At 49.6% G+C, this 22,580-nt stretch overlaps 1 protein-coding gene across 2 annotated transcripts in view; it reads left to right on the forward strand.

The window, feature by feature from the left end:
* The window catches only part of RXRG (retinoid X receptor gamma), a gene marked incomplete at both ends in the record, with an annotated part of 38,817 nt that extends 21,001 nt beyond the window's left edge, over positions 1 to 17,816 (forward strand). For both annotated transcript variants that reach the window (XM_082312209.1, XM_082312210.1), the window contains 9 exons: positions 6,006 to 6,265; positions 9,475 to 9,619; positions 10,312 to 10,491; positions 13,797 to 13,957; positions 14,694 to 14,823; positions 15,465 to 15,597; positions 16,369 to 16,460; positions 16,695 to 16,800; positions 17,669 to 17,816. In XM_082312209.1, the coding sequence (XP_082168335.1) occupies positions 6,006 to 6,265; positions 9,475 to 9,619; positions 10,312 to 10,491; positions 13,797 to 13,957; positions 14,694 to 14,823; positions 15,465 to 15,597; positions 16,369 to 16,460; positions 16,695 to 16,800; positions 17,669 to 17,816 (1,355 nt within the window). The remainder of the gene's footprint in view (positions 1 to 6,005; positions 6,266 to 9,474; positions 9,620 to 10,311; positions 10,492 to 13,796; positions 13,958 to 14,693; positions 14,824 to 15,464; positions 15,598 to 16,368; positions 16,461 to 16,694; positions 16,801 to 17,668) is intronic.
* Positions 17,817 to 22,580: the final 4,764 nt, after the last annotated feature.

Consider the following 22,580-nt stretch of genomic DNA (forward strand, 5'->3'; position numbering starts at 1 on the left):
CATCTGATGCTGAGCCTGCACCAGGGCAGGTGAAGGTCTCATGTGCTTCTAGCCTGCTGCTTCTTGTGGGCCAGGTTTTGGGTGGCCCCTATTTGCAAGGGCAGCACAGGAGCATTACCTGAGAGGGAGCAGCTCTTCCCACCACCTGGAGAGCTGAGGGAAACTTTCTCCTGCTTGTTGGTCTCCTTCCCTGTGCAGATCCCCATTGCAAAAGCCCCTGCTCACATATGTGCCAGCACACCTCCGGAAACTTTTGCTCCTCCGTGATGTCAGCTGTCAAGGGAAGGCTGCATTATTTATTGACTCGGAGTTGAGAGGAAAGATGAAAGCACAAAGGTTACTGGACCTTAAAAACGAGACGAAAACAATAACCTTTCTGTAGGATGTTAGTATGGCAATCTGTACTGCCTGTGGAAATCTGCTTGGACAGTTAAAAATACCACCAGAAAGGGAACAGTTTTTCATTTTAGCTTCCATGTATTAAATAAAAACTACTTCTGCAGTCATAGCAGCAAAACTTTGTTTGATTCCCGTTAACATGGGTTCCCTGCTACATAACTGCATCCAATTTCAGGAGTGTTTCTCACAGGTATTTCCCCTTGAAGGTCGTCCCCAAGGACGAGCTGCCTGCCAAGCTGTACCTCCCACGCACGCCCGTGCTCCTCTGCTGAAATCAGCCCTTCTCTGCATGTCTCTTCCCACTTCTCAGTGCTCTCTGATCTGCAGAGGATGAAGTATCTGCAAAGTTTTGCTAGTCATGTGTCAGGCAGGGCAACTTGCACCTTTAATTGTTCATGCCAATGAAACGAACCCTTTCTGTGTATATCTGAGGCCTCAGAAGCACGAGCATGTTTTTCATTATTTGAAAAGTTTGTTCCAGCTTTTGATTCTCTCTGACATTAAAAACAAAACTGTGAAGGTTGAAAGTGTCATCATCTCTAGGCTTGCCAGGGATCTGCAGGTCTCAGGAGGCAGGATTGCTTTAGGCCTTAGCTGAAGAAAGACCCCAGTGTTTAACACTGATACCTTTCCTCTCAAGGCTTTGCTAGGTGTTAGAGCTAAAGGGGCATTAACGAAAGCAAACTTGCAACCCATGTTGGTTAAATAGACAGCATATATACGGCTTGGATGTTTCTGGTCTCTGTGCGTTCTCATTCCACTTTCTGCTCAAATGTAATTGCTGAGATTGGTGTTTCCTGCCATTATTCAGGTGAAAATCAAGACAGCTTTGTTGGTTGCACCCTGGATGTTTCTCTTCCTACTGCCTTTGCTGGGGCATTTGGGGTCACTTGTGTACTCTTGCAGGTAGTCTTTGCATCCATGCCTGCCCCAGCTTTATCTGTGAAGTGCTCACAGCACACAGGTATCCAAGCTGGCTTTATTGACCTACTGTTAGTCCTGGACCAGTTTAGCTGTGTTAGCCCAGACCTGGCTGTTTAGGATTGGTGGTGGTGGACCTGGAGCTTTGTGCCCTGCAGGTGCATCTGTTGGACACGTACGCGTCTGCTGTGATGTAGACAGTGTTCAGCTGTTCCTGATTTCGTGAGGCTATTCATGCAAGCTTCCCATCCCTGGACTAGGATTTTGCTAAGGTAGAGGTGAAACACAGGTGGAAGTGGAGTATCAAAGCTTTGTGTCCTTGCTCAGCTTCAGTGGCTGATAGGTGAATCTAACGCTGTTGCTTATGTCCTCAAGGGCACAGTTTTCAAAATGCAGAGAATAGAGTGGTTCTTAGGGTATTCCTTCATTATTTTTTCTAATGTAAACAGAGTTGTCTATGCTGACATTAGATAGGATCCTTATTCTGAATGCTAAAGCAACAGGATGGATGTTTGTATGCACGCTTCCAACCCACGGCCGCTCTCTGCGGCAACTGATGTGATAAATTTGCAGAGGCAGTCTGAAACAGTGAGGCACACAGAAGCAAGTTTCTTTTTTCTAAACTTTGCTTCCTACAAAGAGGAGGCTGGAGTGTGTGTGTTTCTGTACAAGAGAGCTTGTGAAGGGTTGATTGAGGCACTGGGTTCTCTGGACACTGCGTGTTTGCAGTGGAGACATTAGAGAATCCACACAAGGCAGTTCCCTCCTGTCCTTTCTTTCCCCGCTCCTTCAGGAGAGAAATAAATACAATATCAGGCTTCCCTGAACCTCTCTTCAGGAAACTACCTGTCCAAGCATTAATGTGGTGGAGGGAGACAGGAGAGAAAGACATAAACAGCCCCATTTGTAGCTCAGAAATAAGCTGGTCTGGAATCTGGAGTAGGTGGTTAGAAGCAGTAGCAAGCCCTGATGCTTGATGCAGGGTCTCGGCTGGTCTTTCCCAGTAGACGTGGGGGACCTCCTGTCTAGGAGCTGCATTTGGCGCTTGCGGGCACGGGGGGTGCCAGCCGTGGAACCCTCGCCTCCCGACGCGGGGCTGCCCTCTGCTCCGTGGGGCCCCATCGCAGCTGGCTGAATCCCAGGCATCGCTTGTCACCTCGCATTACCTGACGGACAGACTCTAGGCCCGCTTTGGCCTGTGTAAATGTCACCTGTGCCGAATGCCGCTGGAGAGGCAGAGGCGGCCAGCTGCGGCTGGCATGCAGGACTGAGTCCTATCTCCTTGGTCCCCCCGACTCTGTCCCAGAGCTGCTTCCCCATCCTTGCTGGTCCTGCTCCGCTGCCATGCTGATGTTTCTGTTTGTCCCTCAAATGATGGGAGAAAATACCTCGAGGAAAACCATGCCATGCCTGCGAGCCCACGGCCTTTCTGGTCGCTTTCTGTTGGGAGATGCATGACACTGTTTTCAACCAAAATGAATCAGACCTGCAATCTCTGCTGTTTGCACTGTCCAAGCCAGCCTGGCTCCTTTAGACTGAAACAACTTTGAGGGTACTCAGCTCGTGGAATAAGTAACCCCAGTGTCAAGGATGCTTTGGCATGGCTCTGCTTACACGCCTTCTGCCGGCTGTGCAAATTGTTCCTCACGCAAGCTGATGACCTGGTAGCAGTCGCATCTTGCATCCCTCTTGGAGCACTCCAGCCTGAAAATGAGAAGTTGAGAGGAGTATTTCCCCAGCTGCAGGAGGGTGCATTTCTGCTCCCTTGGGGACTGACTTGGCAAACTTATCCCAAGGAAGGACTGGAAGGCAAAGTTTGGACGACCTTTCAGGAGTGCTTGGCTTTGATTTTTTTGTTTGTTTTTTTTTGTTTGTTTTGTTTCTGCTTTTTCCAAACACGGTTTGTATTACAGTTTATAACAGATGGATAAAATTGTTCATTGGTAAATGGAAAGTTAACACCGATGGTTTTGACCAACGGGTTTGTCACAGCCTTGGCAGGACAGTGTGCCCAGGCACTGTGGAAACATGCATGTTAACTTTTACTTTGTATCATCAGGTGCTGGCAGAGCCCGGCTTTACTCCTGTGTGGTCTCCAGTAGGTATTTTCATTTATCCATACATTTCCACCAGAAAACACTCTTTCACACATTCATGCTTCCTCTTTGGTGTCTCATTGCTGGGGTAAGAGAGGTAGGTGCAAGCCCTCCAGGCTGCCTGGCTTCAACCTTTGATCCCATCCCAGGGGCTAGGGGATTCCCCTGGCCATAGCCCTTGAACTCCTGGCACGGACACAAGCACACCATGGGGCTTACCCTGGCCAGCAGTCTCCTTGGGTGAAAGCCTTGCTCTGGGCCCTTATGCAATGGGGAGCCTTCCTAATGGAGAAACTTAGTGGTGACAGTGCACATGCAAACAGTTAAATAACTCTCCTGAGAGTCTTCTCTTGTTGGTTTAAATCTTTTGCATGATACTTTCAAAATATGCCCTTTTCTGTGCTAATGGAAAAGAATGAAGAATCATTCTTCTCCTTAGCTGTCCTGGTGTGACAGATTGCCTTTGAGGATTCTTCGGCTCGGAAAATAAGCCACTGAAGGGGAGACTAGGCAGCAATGTTGTTTATCTAGTTGTTTAAAGAGGCATAAAAACAATTTCTTTATAAGTCTGTGCTACAGATGCTGGGGAGGACTGCATACTATGGTACCAGACTACTCGCAGGTGATGAAAAATGCATTCTCTTTTCTCTGAAGCCGATAAAGGACCATCCTGACTTGTGCCATTTAAGTCCCAGGAAACAACCGAGGTGCCTGTGTGAGCTGAATGCTTAGGTAAGGCAGGGGCCAGGCAAACACCACATCTTCTGCCCACTGCTAAAGGCTCTCCTGGCAGCTGTCTCTGGGGTGAAAGACTTTTGCACTTGGAAACCATTACAAGGTAGGGATTTTGCTGTCTACTAACAGAAAACGGGCTGCGTGTCTCCATGGTGGTGGCAGGGGGACGTGGGGTGACTCTCTCCAACAGCAGGCAGGAGCCCTGGCTCAGCCTCCAGACCGCCTCACTGCCTCCAAGGCTTCTGCTGTTGTCATTGAGCCGGCTTCCTCTTGCTGCACATCACTTTCCCACTGGGAGAATTGATCCAAAAAGCCAAAGCAAGAATTGACAAAGACCTTTTCTCCCCCTTCCATCTGCAGAATTAAGTCTGAAGTGGGTTGATAATGGCGGATCGAGTCCTCCTTGACTCTGACAAATGTCTTTAATGTTATTCAGCAAGCTGACCTTTTCCCGTCTTTATTGTGCATCTTCCCTTTGAATCAGATTTGATTGTTACTTCAGGTAAAATAACAAACACTGTCACGTAAATAACTTTGCAATAATGCTAAAAGGAGGAAAAAAACAAACAAACAAAACACCAAAGTGCTGCCTTACTTGCAAATGCAATGGGAACAAGCATCTTCTGTGCCAGCCATGGAAAACCAACTGTGTGACCTTCCCACACAATATCTTTGCCTTCCTACTCCAGGGAATCATCTCCTGTGTTGAAAAACCAACAGAGAAACAATGGTTCATTGAAATGTTAATGACGGCTAATGCTAACTGGGGTTGGTAAATTCTAGGGGAGGGAGAAAAGGTCATATCGATCTTTAAAATACAGCTAGATACATAACCCATCAGGACTAGTGGGCATCTGATGCCCAGATACCCTCTGAATATTTGAGACTGGTGTTATAGAAGATAACGTTTAGGCCTTGGGTGAGTTGTTCAGCCTCAGAGACTGCCCTGAAGTGGCAATGACCAAGGTTGTATTGCTTTTCTAGGCCACCTCTTCCCCAGCAGGGTTCAGGGACAGATTGATCTCATGTGGCTACTGTGAGGCTCAGTTTGGCAATGTGCGCTTGGGGCTCTTTAATGTGGAAGAGGAAACCCACTTTCCTTGTGGCTGTGAGACTGTCTGCCCAGGCACATCTGTGTGGCCGCAGTGTCTGCTCTGTCTCGTACTAAGTGAGGAAAAGTAATGGACAAAATACTTTGTGGGTGCCTTGTCCTGTCATCTGCGTTGCTAGCATATCATGGGCAGTTTCTGTCCTGTGTTGCTCCAGCTCCTCCTGAAGATGCTGGCATCAAGTTTTGAGAGCTGGAGGAACGTGTGAAATAGCACAGAGGTAAGTGGGTGGGAAGGGGAAGAGCTGAACCATGGGAAGAGGAGCCTGGTGAGCATGATGCCTGAGCCATTGCAGGGAGCAAAGATGCTTCATAAGACATGGGGAGCATTTAGGGTTTCCAGCCTGGTCGGTGGGGATTTCATGGTTTCAGATGTGCACTGTCTCTAGAGCCAGCTTGGACAAAAGAAATGGGACCTCAGGGTCCCATTCAGACCAGTTCAGAGAAAAACATCCTGAGGTAGGCAGGCACCATGCCTTCTTCCAAGTCAGCTGAGGCACTGAAGCAGTGAAGGAAGATGTGATTATTAAGTATTATCTTCATAATATATTTTGTTGCTGTATGTAACTCTTATTTCCCGTACCATAACCAACGTTCTGCTCTTTCCCTTTATAGCGTAAGGCATGTTTGCGGTTGGCTTTGAGCCTTGGCCAGCATCTAAGCTGCCATGACCAAGGCTGGGCAGCTGATTGCTGTACAGCCGGCCTTGCTCATGGTGTATTTAATCTTTCTGCTTCTCCCTGTAGATTCCCCTGTTCACGCCAGCTCTACATCAGTGAGCCCGTCATCAAGTCTTTCCACGGGAAATTCAGTGGACGGGCACCACAACTACCTCGAGGCCCCTGTGAACACCTCCCGGGCGCTGCCATCCCCCATGAACACGATCAGGTCTCCGGTGAACACGCTGGGCTCGCCATACAGAGTCATCGCATCCTCCATTGGCTCACACCCTGTCACTCTGTCCTCAGCCCCGGGCATGAATTTTGTGACACATGCCAGTCCGCAGGTAGGCAGATGTGGACACTTGCTTTGCTACGATTCATGGTGTTCCGACTGGGTAAAGTTCCAAAACTGGAGGGAGTGGGTTGGCTGGTGGGGAGTCTGGTGTCTTTTGGCCACTTAGGGAGATCAGCTGTAAAGAACAATTTCCAGCATGTGAATCTTTCTGCATAAATCCCCCTGGCACAGACACAGAGAAGACATCTGTATATATTTCAAAATACCCTGCATGATAAGGGGAGAGAGTTAATTCCCATGTCATTCTCACCATCGGTGCAGTCCAGTTCCCCTCCACTGCATCTATTGTAGTGTGTATAATTACTGTACATGGAAATAATCGGGATAGCCAAGGGCTGCAGCATGTGAAACATTCCCCTTCTTCCTGCAAAAGGATATCTGCTTTGTTTCATTATTTGGAAAGAAGACAGACTTTCTAGAGGGAGACAAATGTTAATGCTAAATGCCAGCCAAACACTCTGTATCGCATATAAACTTTGCCTGGGGAAAAATGAAGCGCTCCCGTCCTTACTGCCTGAGCTCCCTCAGGTGCTGAGGTTTCCCCTCCAGATGGGGTGGGAGACCCAAGTGTTAGGGTCAGTGCCTCCCCAGAGCCGTGGATGGGCTGGGAGCCTCCTGGGGTGACTCTGTGGGGCAGGGGCACGCTGCCCCAAGAGCCGGGCACCACCTCTGGGACCAAGGTGGCAGTGTGGAATTTTGATAGTGTGCTGAAATGTTCTGGGAGTCCAGATCCAAGTAGAAATTCTGCCTTGTATTAACAAGACTTGGCATTTTGTTAGTGGGACCTGAAGGTAGGGAGTGCTCAAGAGCCTCGCTGCTCCTGCTGAAGAAGCATCAAGGAGATGGTCCCTGAGCCCTCTCTGCCCCATACCCCGCTGCTACTCCATGGTCTGTCTGAAGCTCTTCCTAGCGCCTGCCACCGAGGATGGGAGAGGATGGTATGGGGAGGCCCCTGAAGAACTCTGAGAGAGTATAAGGGTGACTTGGCAGGTTTTGCTTATCTTTCAGCAGCATCCTCAACTCCTGCGTGGGTCTGGGCTGTCTTCAGTGGGCGTGCTGAGCATCCTTCCTCCCCTTGCACCACCCGACTATTCCCCATTGACCTGACAATATTTGTGCCTGTGGCATCCAGGGCAGGTACTTCATGGCGGAGGAGCTGGTGGCAGCATTGGCTGCATGGAAGCCTTTCCTTTGGGGTTGGGGATGCTCCGGGAAGCGGTTTCCCCAGTCTGGGCACTGCGCCAGGTTCCCAGCTCTGAGAAGCGGGTTTCATTTGTGTTGCCTCTAATGCAAGGAGACAGCTGGGCCTTGGGGATTTGGTAGGGAGGTAGCTAATGGATTTGGGTTCAAGCAGTTGTCCCAGATACCATACATGATTGCACTTAACCTGCAGCAGTCAAGCTCCAAGGACGCTGATGGCTAAAACTGCCCTGCTCCCCCCTGCCCTGCCCATACATCCTCTCTCCCTGTTATTGTCTCAAAGTGCAGACAGAGAGAAAGAAGAGGTGGTACCTGAGCTCTGCGTAACGTTTTAAACCATAAAAAGTTCCTCCTGGCTCAGCATCTTGCCAAGAAGTAGTTTTCAGGGTAAAACAGGTGGCTGGACACTCGTGGGGAGGAAGGGGTTGTTTTCTCCTTTCCTTCAGCCAAGTTCAGATTTTGAAGCATTAGGATTTACAGCTGCCAGTGCCTAGGTTAGGTCTCTGCTGAGGAGAGCAAACCTCTGTTCCTCCAGGCAATTTTTCCATATACACTTTTATTTTCCAGTGGGGGCAAAGCAACCTGGCTCCTAATGTGGTAATTTTTGCTGGATAATTCGTATTTTCAATGTCATCAGACCTTTGAAGCTTTGAAAATGAAGGGACAGTGGTGAGGGAAGATGAAAACAGGCTTCACCTTTTTATTTTTCTAATGATGGGTCCAAAAATCTGGATGGGATGAACCCTTCTTGTTCTTTGCTCAAATTCCCTGTGGAAATTATTATACTTTTTCATGGGAAGTGGACAATTTCTTGGAGCAAATGGAGAACTTGCAACAGCATGCATGAAATCTAGTGGTTTAGCTGTTATGGAGACTGTAATGAAGGCTGTAGCTGGATTTTCATCCAAAGCCTTGTTTTCTGTCCCTGCTTCTGCCTTCTTGCTGGGAAGAAGAACTTTAGCTGACAAATTGGGGTGACTGTTACAAACAAGCTCAATGATGAAGAAACCATCCCCGGCCCTCAAAGCATGGCAATGGGAAAGATGATTTGATAGCGGTTTTGGAGAAACATTGTTTTGTCCAGACAGTTTTTGACAAGAGGTGCTCAATGGCCCTTAATCTTCACTGCCCGGCCGACAACAGCTGGAAAGCAAACAGAGATAAAATGAAGCCCTGGGCAACATCAGGCTTTGGTATATAATCGATGTTGGTTTGTAACCTTTAGCTTGCAGCAGCCGTGAGCAGCTCCCAGGGATCTCAGCTGGGGCCTCTGGGCTGTTTGCCCGTATCTCAGTGCAGCTGATTTTAGATGCTCAGCCTGCTCCTTTTTTTTTTTTTTTTTTTTTTTTTTAATCTGGCAACCCCAAATTTGCTCCGTTCTCCAGACTGTGATAGTGTTTGGGAACCTAAGTCCCAGGGAGTGACCAAGATGGCCATGTTTTCATGTGTTTATGCAGATTTGCATATCATGAGGCAGGGAAGCTAACCCACTTAACACTTTTTAAAAATTTTTTTTTTAAAAACATCATTACAGCTTCCCTAGCCATGCAGCAGTGCAGGTTTAATTGCAACAAATTGCCTGGCTGCAAAGCTCTTCCTTACTAAGCTGTTAGTGCTCAAGGCCACAAGCAGCCAGTGATCAGCATCCTCTAATGAAGCAGGCAGGATCCCACCAGGCTTGTTGCTTGGAGGCTGTAACTGAGCAGCTGAGGGTTGCTGCCTGCCCTTTTCTAGCTCTGCTTAGTCCTGGCTTTGGTTACAGCATCAGGGCAGGGTGAAAGGCAATATCTGCTCCGAGGCATCTGCTTAAACCCCTCCAGCTGGATTCACCAGAGGATGTCTCTCTGCCCATGGCAGCCCCATGGAGTGGCTGGGGATAAGCTTGTGGGATGAACCCAGCAGGAGCAGCAAGGGAGGGGTCAGCTCAATTTGGGGATGGTTTCATTGAGGTAAGGAGTCTCAACCCTCTAACCTGTCTTGTGGCTTCTGCTTCTGCAGCTCAACGTCCTGAACAATGTCGGCAGCTCGGAGGACGTCAAGCCCTTGCCAGGTCTCCCAGGGATCGGGAACATGAATTATCCATCTACAAGCCCAGGATCCTTAGCCAAACACATCTGTGCCATCTGTGGGGACAGGTCCTCAGGTAGGAGGTTTTCTTTCTTGGGGAAGGCTTTGTGCAATGAAAACTTCCCTGATGCTCAGAAGCAAGGCTTGGGCAGGAGCAAACACTGCGGAGGCTTGCTGGGGCCAGACTGGCATTGCAGGATTCATAGCTGGGTCTGGCTTACCCAAGGGCAGGCTGTTTTGCAGATTAGTTGTGCTGTGCCCAAAAGCGAGCAAAACTATAAGCCATGCTCTTCTCCCTTATGTGTGTAATCTCATTTTACATTTTGTCCCTGTTTATCAAAGGTAAATATATCAAAATTGCTGTGTTCTTATCTACCTGTGTGTTATGTTAGCTGGGCTTTGGCTGTGTCTGGGTTTTCTCTCCTACCCCAGAGACCTGCAGCCTGGCCATGCCTTGCAGACCCTCTCCATATTAGTGCACCCCATTTGCTACCTATAGCTTTTCTGCACTTGCACTGCAGCTAAGATGTGGCTTCGCATCCTTCCCCTGGGATGTGGTCCCTCCTTACCATAGGAAAGCGGTGGTCCTATAGTTTGACTGCTGCTGGTCACTACTCCTGCTAAGAGCCACTAAAGCCAAGTCAGACCTGCTAAGGTGATACCCTGCAGCCGTTTTTTTTTCACCTTTGGGGTTGGTTTGAGCTCCTCCAGCTGGAGGGAAGGGCAGATGCCTGCCTGCCCACTGATGGCCTCCCCTTGCCTGCTCAGGGAAGCACTATGGGGTGTACAGCTGCGAGGGCTGCAAAGGCTTCTTTAAGAGGACGATCCGGAAGGACCTGATCTACACCTGCCGTGACAACAAGGACTGCCTCATAGACAAGCGCCAACGCAACCGCTGCCAGTACTGCCGCTATCAGAAGTGCCTCGCGATGGGGATGAAGAGGGAAGGTATGTGCAGGCTGGTGGAAGGAATGGGCTTATAGAAATTTCCCTTACATTCATTAGGGTAAACCTGGCTCTTGATGGCCCTCTGAAGCTGGAGCATTCCAAAAACCCACACTGACAGCTTCAGGGCATTTTTGACCTTGTTTTGTAAAGGAAATAAGGCTGATGGGGAACCTATTACACTGTATTTTTCTTCCTATCCCACCTAAACACATACTGGTGACTACTGAACCTATTAACTGATTTTGACCCAAGTTTGCCTTTAGTTAGTGGTCCTTAACGGCCTGGACCCCTGTGAACCTCTGCTGTGGACAGCACCTGGCAGTGAGGAATCCTGCAGCCTCCTTGTCTTCTGTGTGAAGAGCAACCTCCTTTTTTGCTTTCAGCTTGCTGGCTTCATTTGTCACCACCTAATTCTTGCACTGGAAGATAAGGGTGAATGACTTTTGTTTTATAGTTCTCTGTCATTTCCACTCTTAACCTCACCTTTGGAGATGAGCTCTGGTACAGCTCACATCCTGTGGTGGTTTTGCGCTGCAGGAGAGAGCTGTATGGAAGCAGCTCATGCAGCCTCTTCTATACTCCACATGCACTCACTGTAGCCCCCAAAGGACTGTGTTTCTGGCCCAAACCACCTAAGGTGTTGATCTGGACCAAGGATCTGATCTGAGGCCATTGGACTTAGAGGGATTTTGCACTGACTTGAAGGAAGCCTCCGAGAGCTGCTGAGGGTGACACGTGTCTGTGGTGGGTCCTGCAGCGCTGCCTCTCTCCCACACAGCTCTGGAGCCTGCAAAGGTCTTTGTAAAAGCCACCACCAAGTGAGTCCCTGCTGCAGGGAAAGGCAAGCCCAGCAGCATAGGTGTTTATCTGTCCACCTCTGCCCCTGCAACTAGCTGCTTCCTCCTTGGTGGAGCAAGGACCGCTGAGCTGGATTGTCTCCCAAGTTATAGTGACAGATGCAAGGCCAGGTAGTGACAACTAGCACAGCTTTTAAGCTGCTTTTTTCCAAGATAAAATAACTGTGCTGCCTCCAGGATTGAATGCTAGCAGGCAGTGTAGCCGTCCCTTTTGGAGGCCACACTGTCCCCATGTGGAGCACGCAAGCCGCTCCCTGTGTGGGAGCTCAGACTGCGCAGGGCAGAGCCTGGAGAAGCAGCTGTAACGCTGGACACGGGCTGAGCCACGTCTTGTTCCCTGTAACATCATCATTGCTGTGCTGCCTCAGCCGCACCGGGCAGTGGGGGACTGTGAAATGCCAAGCTTGATTCAAAAACCTAATCCCAGGCACAACTCTCCCTTCTAGCTGGGTGGAAAGTGGTTCAGAGGACCAGGGTGTCAACACAACTTCCCTTTGCAGAGCGTGAAAATTTAAACCCCAGGATCGTGGTGGATCCTACAGGGGTTTGGCTGCAGTAATCACAGGGGCTTTCTGGGAGCTGCAGAAACTGATGACAGATTGCAGCTTGAACAAGGAATCCTGGATGAGTTTGGGGGCTGAGTTATGGGACTGGTATCTCCTTGGCATGCTCTTTCTTCCACTAAGATTTTGATGACTTTAGAAACACTTCCCTGGCTTCTTTCTGTCCATTACCCTAAAGAGGACAAATGCTTCCCCCAGCTGGCTGGCACATATGTGCTTCCTGTGTTCCCCTCCCTCGCCAGTGCCAGACTGGATGCCCCACTGAGCCATCTCCTTGGGTGCTGCCCGTTCCCCAGCAGGTGGGCAGTGCTGGGAAGCACATCCTCCCAGCTGGGAGAAACGCAGGGAAGTGCTGAGCATTGCAAAGTGGTCATGAGTCTCAGTGCTGAGGAACCTCCTGTGGTTTGGCCCTTCCCCTGAAAGCACCCTAACATAAGGCAAGGTAAGGCAAGGCTGATGCAAGGGCTTATTTCTTGACACCACTGCAAACAGTGGAGCTATAAAGACAAATGGGAAAGAAATCTTCTGATTCAAGTATCTGACCTAAAAGCTTGTCACACCCTTTTTTCAGCAGTGCTTACCTAATTGAGAAAATGGGGATCAAATTCTCCTGCAGCCTTGCTGTGGGCTTGGTGAGCTGGTCCCTTCCTTGGTGTCCTCTGGTGTTTATGCAGGTCCCCTTTCCTCTTAAAGGACTCTTTATCCCTTGGCCCTGGTGGTTTTCCCACTCCTCTGGATACCGACTGCCTGGTGCTTAGCTAATGGGTGGGGAAGCCATTAAGCTGTTGAATAGCGAAGCACCAATGTCTTCGTGGCAGGGGCCAGCTTTGCAGCCAGCTTCTCCCGCACTGAACTTTTCATTTCAGGTGTATAAATGCCCACAGCTCAGTACAGGCCATTCTTTGGGACCAGGCCAGCTGCTACCTGTCCCTTGCAGCTTACAGGGTACTTTGGGCCCCTGCCCGGTGCTGTATGCTTACACAGGGGTGTGATGCTACCAGGACTGTAGTTTTGGGACATTTCTCCCCAGTGATGAGCTAAACCGATATGACACCTGCTGGTCGCTTTTTTTTTTTTTGTTAGCAGAATTTTCTTATTTCCCTTTGGGATTTCTCTAACAAAAATGTGCACCCAGGACTTCTATTGAGCACAAGGCTTGGCATACTGTGTACACATCTCTTACACTGACCTGTCCTCCACACACCCAGCGGGCCCTGGGAATTAATAGCTGACATCTGGAGAGAATTTCAGTGACTCTGTTCCAAAATATCTGCTGGCTGGAGGAAAACGTACAGAGATGGGGAAAGAAGGTGTTGGGGCTTTCAAAGGTGCTGGGAACTGCTTTCTAGCCGGGTGGGTTGGGAAGAGAGGCGGTGGAGGGAGAGGTGACAGCAGGGCTGGGCCAGGCTGGGTAAGCGTTTCCTCAGGAATGAGGCAGGCAGCGTGTGGATCCAGCTGGGGGTGAGGGACCATCCAGACTTGCTGCTGGGTGCTCTGGCTGCTGTGGGACTGTTGGAAGCACGCAGCAAGCACAGCAGACCTCGGTGTCTGGGTGCTGGGTCCCTCCTGCCTCCTCCAGCATCTAGTGACAGCCGAGTCTAGGCTGCCACCTGGAGGCATCAACTCCTCTTTCCTCTATTCTGGAGCTTCATACTTTGGAAATCACCTTTTGTCAAATTTAGAGGCTGCTGGTCTACAGCAACGCCAAAGTTATTGGGGGGCAGGGGGGCAGCTTTTTTAATGGACATACATCTGAAATATCCACTTATTTTCTGTTCTCCCCTTCCCGAGGAGGGTTCTCATCCCTCCTCCCAGAGGAAAGGGGACCCACTGTGAGCAGGTAGGTGTTGCTGTGGATGTAAAGAGCCACGTTTCTGTCCCGCAGCTGTGCAGGAGGAGAGGCAGAGGAGCAGGGAGCGGAGTGAGAACGAGGCCGAGTCCACAAGCAATGGCAGCGAGGACATGCCCGTGGAGAGGATCCTGGAAGCTGAGCTGGCAGTTGAACCCAAGACGGAGGCATACAGCGACATGAACACAGAGAGCTCAGTAAGGGGCCCTAAAATCACTTGCAGCTTGAGAGGAAAGCCTTCGAAGTATGATTTTAAAAGACAAACCCCATGTGAATGGCTAGCATTTTGCAAGGGGTTCTTGCTTCGCACTGCCTAAAAATCACCAACAAATTTTCTTTTGAAGCCACCCTGAATGACAACTAGAAAACAGCCTATACATTATTTTCCTAGCATTTTTTTTCCAGTTCCCTTTGGTTTCAATGAGTAGATAGGGCAATAGTTGGATGCTAGAGAATCTGAGCCCTGTGCTGGCTTCCACAGTTGCACAGCCCTGGGCACTGCTTGTCTACCCCAGTGACCAAGACTGGAATGGAGCCGGACAGGTTTACTGCTGTGGTTTTACTGGTTTGGATAAAACTGCTGTTGATGCCTGTTTAGAGGCTGCTTGATAGCTTTTTAGATGTGCCCTGGGGAGCAGGACTGCAGCCTGCCACGCAGGACTTTCTTTGCAAAGAACAGCAAGCAAACAGAAAAGTCTAGCAACCAGCTGATTTGGCTGGTTGCAGAGGGGATAGTAGTAATAAATATCTTCTCTTCCCAGCAGTGCACAGTGGAGATTATTGGCAATTTGATCATTTTACTTGTGGCCCTGAGTATCATTAACTTGATCCGATACTGCGTGCAGTGCAGACAGTTATTATCAAAGATTTTACATTGACAAATTCTCCTCTTTTCCTCTGCTCTTTTTTCCTTTTGATATTGCTCTTAATTAGACAAATGACCCTGTCACCAACATATGCCACGCGGCTGACAAGCAGCTCTTCACACTCGTCGAGTGGGCCAAGCGAATCCCCCACTTCTCCGACCTGACGCTGGAGGATCAAGTCATTCTCCTCCGGGCAGGTAACATTCCCCACCTGTGGTCTCTGGGGCTATGCCTGGTACCCCCATCCCTCGTCTGGGCTGTGTGCCGTGCCAGCCAGGCTGAATGGGAGATCCTGGGCTGATCCATCCCTGCTGTCACAGGGCGAGCAACCCATCCTGAGCTACGATGAGCAGTTGGCAGAGGCTGTGGATGGGACAGTGGCATCCGCTGTTTGTTCCTCTCTTCATGAAGACATGTAGGAGGGCTGGGGGAGAGTGAATAAATGTGTCTTTTTAATGCAATTCCTATAACTGCAGAACTTTCTATGTGCAGGGCACGTAAGTGTGTAATGTGCAAAATGATGTAAAGGGGTTGCTGATGCAAGGAATATGGATTTTTAGGAGGAAAAAACAGCATCTCCCCGCCCCCCCCCCCTTTTTTTTTTCCCTTGGCACTTTGAGTCTTTTTCTGCACCTTCCTTGCTGCTAGTCAGGGTTTGCCACCCCTTGCAGTGTTGGCAAGGGTGCAGTTGGTACCTGGGGTCCCATCTCTCCAGTGAGCTGAGTCTGAAGCCAGCAGGGAGAAACCACCTCTCCCGTACCATGTGAGACTGATTTTTTTTTTTTTTTTTTTTTTTTAAATGAACTGCCTCTTGTGTCCTGCACACCTTCTCTTGCAGGCTGGAATGAGCTGCTCATTGCCTCTTTCTCCCATCGCTCTGTGTCTGTGCAAGATGGCATCCTTCTGGCCACGGGCTTGCATGTACACCGCAGCAGTGCTCACAGTGCTGGTGTGGGCTCCATCTTTGACAGGTATGTGGCCTGTTTCTGTCATCCCCCAGCAGCGGTGGCCAGGCTGGTTCTGTCTTTCCCCTCTGAATAGGAAACGTCCTTAGTGAGAACTAGAGCAAACCCATGGTGATTTGGGGCAGAACTAGCTTAGAATGAGGAGGGGACGCTTGACTGGCTTAAAAACCAAGAATGGGGTGAAAGCACCTTGGAAAGGTATTTGCAGCTGCAGAAGCAGATCTTTGGTTGGGTGTGCAGGGGGAGGAATGCTTCTCTGCCTTCTCTCAAGAGTTTGCCGTAACTGGATCTAGAGCTAATACTGATCAGCAAGAGCTTTAGCTGGCAAAGCCTTAAAACCCAACTTGCTCATGTAACGACTGCACGCATACTGGCCATGCCATGCCTGCTCCCTGCCTGGCAGGACACTGCTTTACCACTCTTGCATAACTGGCACGTGTAGTGGCAGTGCCCACGTTTCGCACAGTGAAATGTGGAGAAAAACCCATGTGGTTTTCCCCAAGTGAACGCAAATTGTTCTCCATAGGCCAAACAGAGCACAGAGGTTGTGTGCTGAGCAAAGTGAGAACGGGACCAAATTTGATTCTCAGGTCCATGAATGCTGCTGATGCACATGTAGAAGGGCAGCATGTGGCATGGCTGGCCCTCAAAGCTGCCTCTTCCTGCAGAGAGGAATTGGGGGTGTTCCCAGTGCCTGTCCCAGATGCTTTTCAGCCCCCAGCCTTGCTGTCCGTACTTGTCTCTGACTGTTTGCCCACCCATGTCCCCCACATGCAGGGTTTTGACAGAGCTGGTGTCCAAAATGAAAGACATGCAGATGGATAAGTCGGAGCTGGGGTGCCTGCGAGCCATTGTCCTCTTCAACCCAGGTGAGTCTGAGGCCTGGGGCAGTCCCAGATCACAGGCGTGCCCTCGGGAGGTCACAGGCAGGAGGGCTGTGGCAGTGAGCATCAGGATTGCAGACAGATTTGTCCCGGTCCCTGGGTGCATGATTAAAGAGAGCCCAAGTCCTTTCCTGTCCATGCACACAGTCACTCTGCTGGCACTGGAAAGGTCCCCTTTGCAGTGATTTCCTCCCTACCTGTATTCTCTCCCTCGTCCAGATGCCAAGGGTTTGTCCAGCCCCTCAGAAGTGGAATCGCTGCGGGAGAAGGTCTATGCCACGCTGGAAGCCTACACAAAGCAGAAGTACCCCGAGCAGCCAGGGCGGTGAGTGTCCCCAAGCAAGGCAGGCACCTGAGGGCAGCACAGGTCCTACCCTGGACAGACAGACCGAGGCAGGGGTGTCTGCGCCAGCTCTGCCTGAGCCGCCCTGGGCCAGAGCCCCCGGAGCAAAGCAAGGGCAGGACACCGGCCAGCGCTGCCTGAGCAGCCCAGCTCCCGCAGGCTGGCCTGTCCTCGCAGCGCCCTGATCCTGGGCCGGAGCCTTTAGGGTGCTGGCGAGAGGCAATTTTCTTGCTTTTCAATCCAATCCTACCCTCTGCTGGCCGAGCTCTGGAAACGCGGGCAGCCGGATCCTTCCTCATCACCGCCCGTCAAGTGAGGGACCCGCAGCATCTTCCGCTATTTTTGGCTCTGGGTGTGACCTCAGAGCGCCGCAAGCGGGAGGTGGGGAGGGGGAGGCACCCTGCCTGCGGCACCCCCTTGCAGCTGCACCTCCAAGCAGGAGGCAGCGGCTGGCAGAGCCGCTGCTGAGGGGTTGCGCACCCTCTCTGCGGGCCGGGGGTTTTTGACGGCTGTTTCAAGAAGGATTTAAATGGCACCATGGAGATCTAAGTCACTAGTTCAAGTCTTGGAGATGGATTCTGTCTCCGTGTGACGTTATCTATTTTTTAAATTTTTTTTTTTTTTTTTTAGTTTTAAAAATGCTAAATTCTGTTTTGAAAAGAGACATATTCCCTCCACGCAAGCAGAGAGAAATGCTTATTTTGAAAGCATAGGGAAAGATGGAGAACTCGCTGAGGCATTTTGGGGAGGATTTGGGCTCTGCTCTCCTGAGCCCCTGGCACAGGCTTGGAAACATATGAGAGAGGGTGGCCAGTGCCTCCTGCACGCCTCTGACTCTGCTCTCTTCCAGGTTTGCCAAACTCCTTCTGCGCCTGCCAGCGCTGCGGTCCATTGGGCTGAAGTGCCTGGAGCACCTCTTCTTCTTCAAGCTGATTGGGGACACCCCCATTGACACCTTCCTCATGGAGATGCTGGAGACACCCCTGCAGGTCACTTGAGGGTCTGGCTCCGCTCTGGCCAGACCCTGGGCCCCCATGCCCCTGCACAGCCTCCCACCCCTCTGCTCTGAGCCTACCAGAGCTCAAGAGATGTCCTCCACCCTCCACTCCTCCTCGGTGGAATTGTTGTGGTTTTGTACAGCTGTAAATCACCCCCTCTAAACCTCCCTGACCTGGCCGTGGGGGGTCACAGGTCCTCCAACCAGCTAACCGTTCCCCTGCCCCCCTGTACAGATAATTGCTTTAAATTATTTTTTCACTCTCAATAAAAGCCAACAAAACAAATAAAATAATATATGAGAGGCACTGACTGGAGCTGGCAGAGCAGTGTCCTCTTTTGCTGCGGTCACAGGTCCGGCTTGGGATGGGGCTGAGGGACCCTCCAGAGACTCTTGGGCAGCCCAAATCGGGGCAGGAACATCACTCGGGATATCGCTGCTTGTGCTAATGGGCACAGTCCTCTGGCAAAGAGAGAACAGGTATTGCTACCTCTTGCTCCTGCTAAGGAAAGACCTGGAGAAACTTGCTGCTTTGAACCAGAATGCTTCATTCTACGATCTTAAAAAGAAACCCTTGGACTCCTTGAATTTTTGAAGTGATTTACAAAGTGACTTTTTAATGTTCTTTTTGTTTTCTGAGCTAGTCCAGCCATGGAGGGAAGAACTGAAGTGCTTCATTTTGGTCCAGGTGGAGTACTTTGGGGTGACCCAAACATGGCGTGCTCATGGATAATTTTTATTTTTCTGAAGCTTCATAGATCCTGTTCTCAGGCTTTTTTTTTTTTTTTCCCCCCTTCCATATTTTTGCACTGGAAACAGGCTCTTCAACCCCAAATTTATAATCTCATACCTCCGTAAGTGAAACTTGCAGAGAGGGAAAGCACAAGACACTAACAAAACCTGCCTCAAAGGTCTGCCTGGTCTTTCCCCTGCTCAAATGGCACTGCTGGAGCTTCCCATCGCAACCAAGCTAACCAGAGTCAAATGAGTTAAAGACATGAATTTGTTCAATATGTGGAGCTTATCCTGGTGGGAAAACGTCCTCCCAGGAACCCAGCAAAACTGCCTGTATTATTATTCATAAAACAGGTGTAGTGTTAAGTGATCTGCCCCTTCTGACCCTCTCAGCAGACAGTGCGGTGAGATGCAGCCGTGCTTCGTCTGTCCGCGTGACAGATTGCAACGCTGCCGCTTGGCGACTCGGGGAAGTTCGGGGGAAAGGAGGAATGACAACAGGAAAGAAAGAAGGATAAAAATGAAACATTTTGTTAAAACTCCCACACAGGGACATGATTCATTCTCCAGTATTTAATTTTGAAAAGGAGAAAGAGAGAATCAAAAAAAGCAGGAGAAAGAAACAAAAATCCAAAATTATGAAAACTTTTTTTTTATGACACTGGAAAAAGGGAGAATTTCAAGAGAGGTGAAAAGCATTGACTAAAGGGCTATTTTTAATTGAAAAGGTAATTTTCCATTAGAAGGTAAGTGTTTAAAGACAAACTATTCAGCCTGCTTATTGTAAAACCTTTGCCAGATTTGAGAGGCTGCAGGCAGACCTTGCTGGAGTGGTACCCACACCACGCTGCTGGTTAGACAAGGCAAGGGGTTACCTCCAGCCTGGGCTGCTACAGGCTTCCTCCTCCAAGACCTGTGGACTTCTAAGAGCTGGTCCCCAACTAGCTGGGTTGGGTTTCTTTTCAGATTATGAAGCCCTGGTTTCTCTTGACCTCCCTGCTTTGATGGTTTAAATCAAGATCGGTTGGCATTAGCAGGCTTAGCAAGAGAAGGGCTGCAGAAGCTGATGCCACCATGTGGTCATTAATGCTTTTAGTTGAAATATATAGAGGAAAACCTGAGGGTCCTCATGCATGCAGCAGACCTCTTGCTAAGATGGTGTCTGAGTGCTACTTTGGAGCCTGGCAGCACTCGGTGCTAACTCAGAGTGCGCTTTGGCTCTGGGGTGAGCTACGGCAGCACAGGGGGCTTAGCCAGCTGGAGAGGACAGGGTGCTTCCACACCAATAGTGCTGTCTCTTTCAGGAGCTTACAGGCTGTCCTCAGCACACAGCTGTTGCAGCTGTGATCATAAGAGTTTACATGGAGCTGCAAGATTAGAGTTTAATTTAGCCGAGACATCCAAAAGTGCTTTGGGCCATGCTCAAAGGGATTTAACGTAGACAGTGTGATGCCTCTTTGTGGCTTAATTTCAGCTCATGATGAGGGATTCAGAGTCCCTGATATTCCACGTTGGCAGAACAGCTCAACACATGGGCAAAAGAGAAAATAAACTGGACAGGCGAGTGGGATCCAGCATGGATGGCCCTGCACCTGCCCACTGCAGTCAGTGCAAGCTGAGCTTGCAAGTCCTATGAGCTGTTCACCTCAACTGTCTTAATGCTGATCTCAGCCCACCATCTGTGAGCCAATCCAGCCACTGCCTGCAATATCAACAGTCACTTTTTGAAAATGGAAGCGATGGGGTATGATAACCAAGGCTGGGGCAGGAAGTCTCAAAGTGGCCATTTGTGGCTCCTGGATATCCCTGCTCCTAGCAGTCTACCTTGAGACCCTGGAAAGGTGGTTTCTGGGTTCTGGGCCAGAAGGTCTCCAGGTTGCGCTTTGAACAGGGCTTGTGCTCTTTCTCCAGATGCCTAGTGCGTTTTGTTTTGTTTTTTTTTAATTTTGTGTGCTTGATCATATGTTTACACACACCCCACCACATGCTTCTCCCACCCTGTGTCTGGTAGGGCAGTGAGAACACGAGTCATGGAGCATGGCTTCTGTAAATAAGAGAGTGCTTGCTCGTCTGGAAGTGTCACTAGTAGACAGTTGTCCTATGCAGAGGAAAGGAGTCACTGAACAATGGAGCTCTATCTGAAATCACTGGGGACCTGAGCTTTGATGTAATCTCCTGGATTTGGTCCTAACCCTCAGATTCCTCATTCATGTTGTGGGCCTCTATTACAATGGTGTCAAAATGCTGCCCCTTGCCTTACAAAACATAGGAGTGATTCTCTACAGACACCCCAAGGAGCAAACCCCACAACAGTTAGTAATAACTCAGTGGTGGTGTTTTCCTTCAGGATGAATTGCTGCAGAAGAACATCAGCGTAGCATGACTGGAGCTTACCCAATCTGCAGCCCTGCAAAACCCTAATTTTCATAAAATGGTAGAAACTGCAGTCATGGATAAGCCAAAGAAAACTTCTATGCTTGCACATATATTTGGCCCCAGCTTGTGTGGAGTTATAGCAGCACAAAGAATTCAAAAATAACATTGAATAACTAAAAAAATCAAGAAACACCAAAGTTTAAGTCCCTTGCAATGTGGGCATTTTTCCTTGCAGACATATGTCATGATGGTGCCTTCAAAATCCAGGCATCAGCCACTTTTCAGGCATAACAAGGAGAGCATAACAGGATCCAGCTACCTACCCTTCCTACTGAAACCTGGCTCCTCCTATCTCCTGTGAATTTTGTTCTTGCCAGATTCTAGTTGCTGGGTCTTGCCACCACTTTGAAGATCTAGTCATTGGTTTCCCCATGAAAACCCTCATAGCCTCAGATTAAGCTCCAGCATTTTTTCCTTTGCTCTGGGAATAATAAATAAACCAGGCTCTGGGAACGGCTGGTGCAAGGCAAAGTCTCATATTCTCTTTCCCACCATCCATCACATCTCATGAGCTTTCTGAGTTAGCAGCAGGTCCCCCCCTCGCCATGGACAAGCTTTGTTTCAGTGCACAGGCCAAACGTTTCAAAGCATTTATTAATTCTGACCCGCTTTGTCTGTAGTGCTCCATGGAGGGGACTTCAAAAAATAGTGGGTTTAGCCACCTAGGATGAGGACCTTGGAAAATGAAAAACCTCTTAAACTCCATTGCTCGTGCTAAGCTGGATTTGTTTCTCACCCAGAAATCAAGCCGGTATGTTTTCCTGCCCTGTCTTTCTTTGGGTTCTGTAGTGGCTGCTTCAGTTTTTACTGAAGTTCAACAACAGCAGTTCTGGATTGGGAATAAAAATAATAAATCCCAAACTATAAAGGTTTGATCTGGTTTCCATTCAGTTCAGCTCTGGGCTCCCTGCTGAATTTAGTGATTCAAGGGCATGTCCTATACACCTGACATGACTTTCAGACACTGATGGTGTGACCCTGAACTGAGTGCCACCACCACGAGGATCTCTTGCCTGGGCTGGGCCCTGGACTGCCTTCACCATCACACCTGAGCTCCCCTGAGATGCCATTTCTCTTCTCGTCCCCTCTCCATCTCTCCCAGCTCTCCGCTGTCCCATCAAAGGCCTAGGTGGGAACCTGGGGAGGCTGTGCTGAGTTGGTAGCTCCTGGAGCACCAGAGAGCACGGGGAGGAGGAGGCAGAATTGCACTGATTAGGAGGCACGTGGGGCTCCCAGAGCTGATGGTGGGGAGAGAGAGGGTGGCTGGGAAGCAGTGTGTGTACCCTCTTTCAGGGGATGATGGCTTTTATTTCATGGTGAGGTACATTGTGGTGGAAAGCATAATACAAAGACAGAGAAGCCCTGATAAATCCCTAGGCGTTTGTCGGCATTAGTGGACAAGGACCAACCTATACCTACACAAGGCCAGTGGCTGCCACTCCGTACCTCTCTCATCTCTTTTGCTATGCTCTCTGTGCAACTAGCTTTACCCAAGACAGGCTTGCTTTGGGGGATTTCAGTGGTAAAGGGAGAGGATTTTATTATCCCAGGGATCTTTGGCAGCATTGTGGCAGTGGGCTGATTTCTGGCTTGC

The sequence above is a fragment of the Platalea leucorodia genome (assembly GCF_965183815.1).
Source record: "Platalea leucorodia genome assembly, chromosome: 5".
In the NCBI taxonomy this organism is placed as follows: domain Eukaryota; kingdom Metazoa; phylum Chordata; class Aves; order Pelecaniformes; family Threskiornithidae; genus Platalea; species Platalea leucorodia.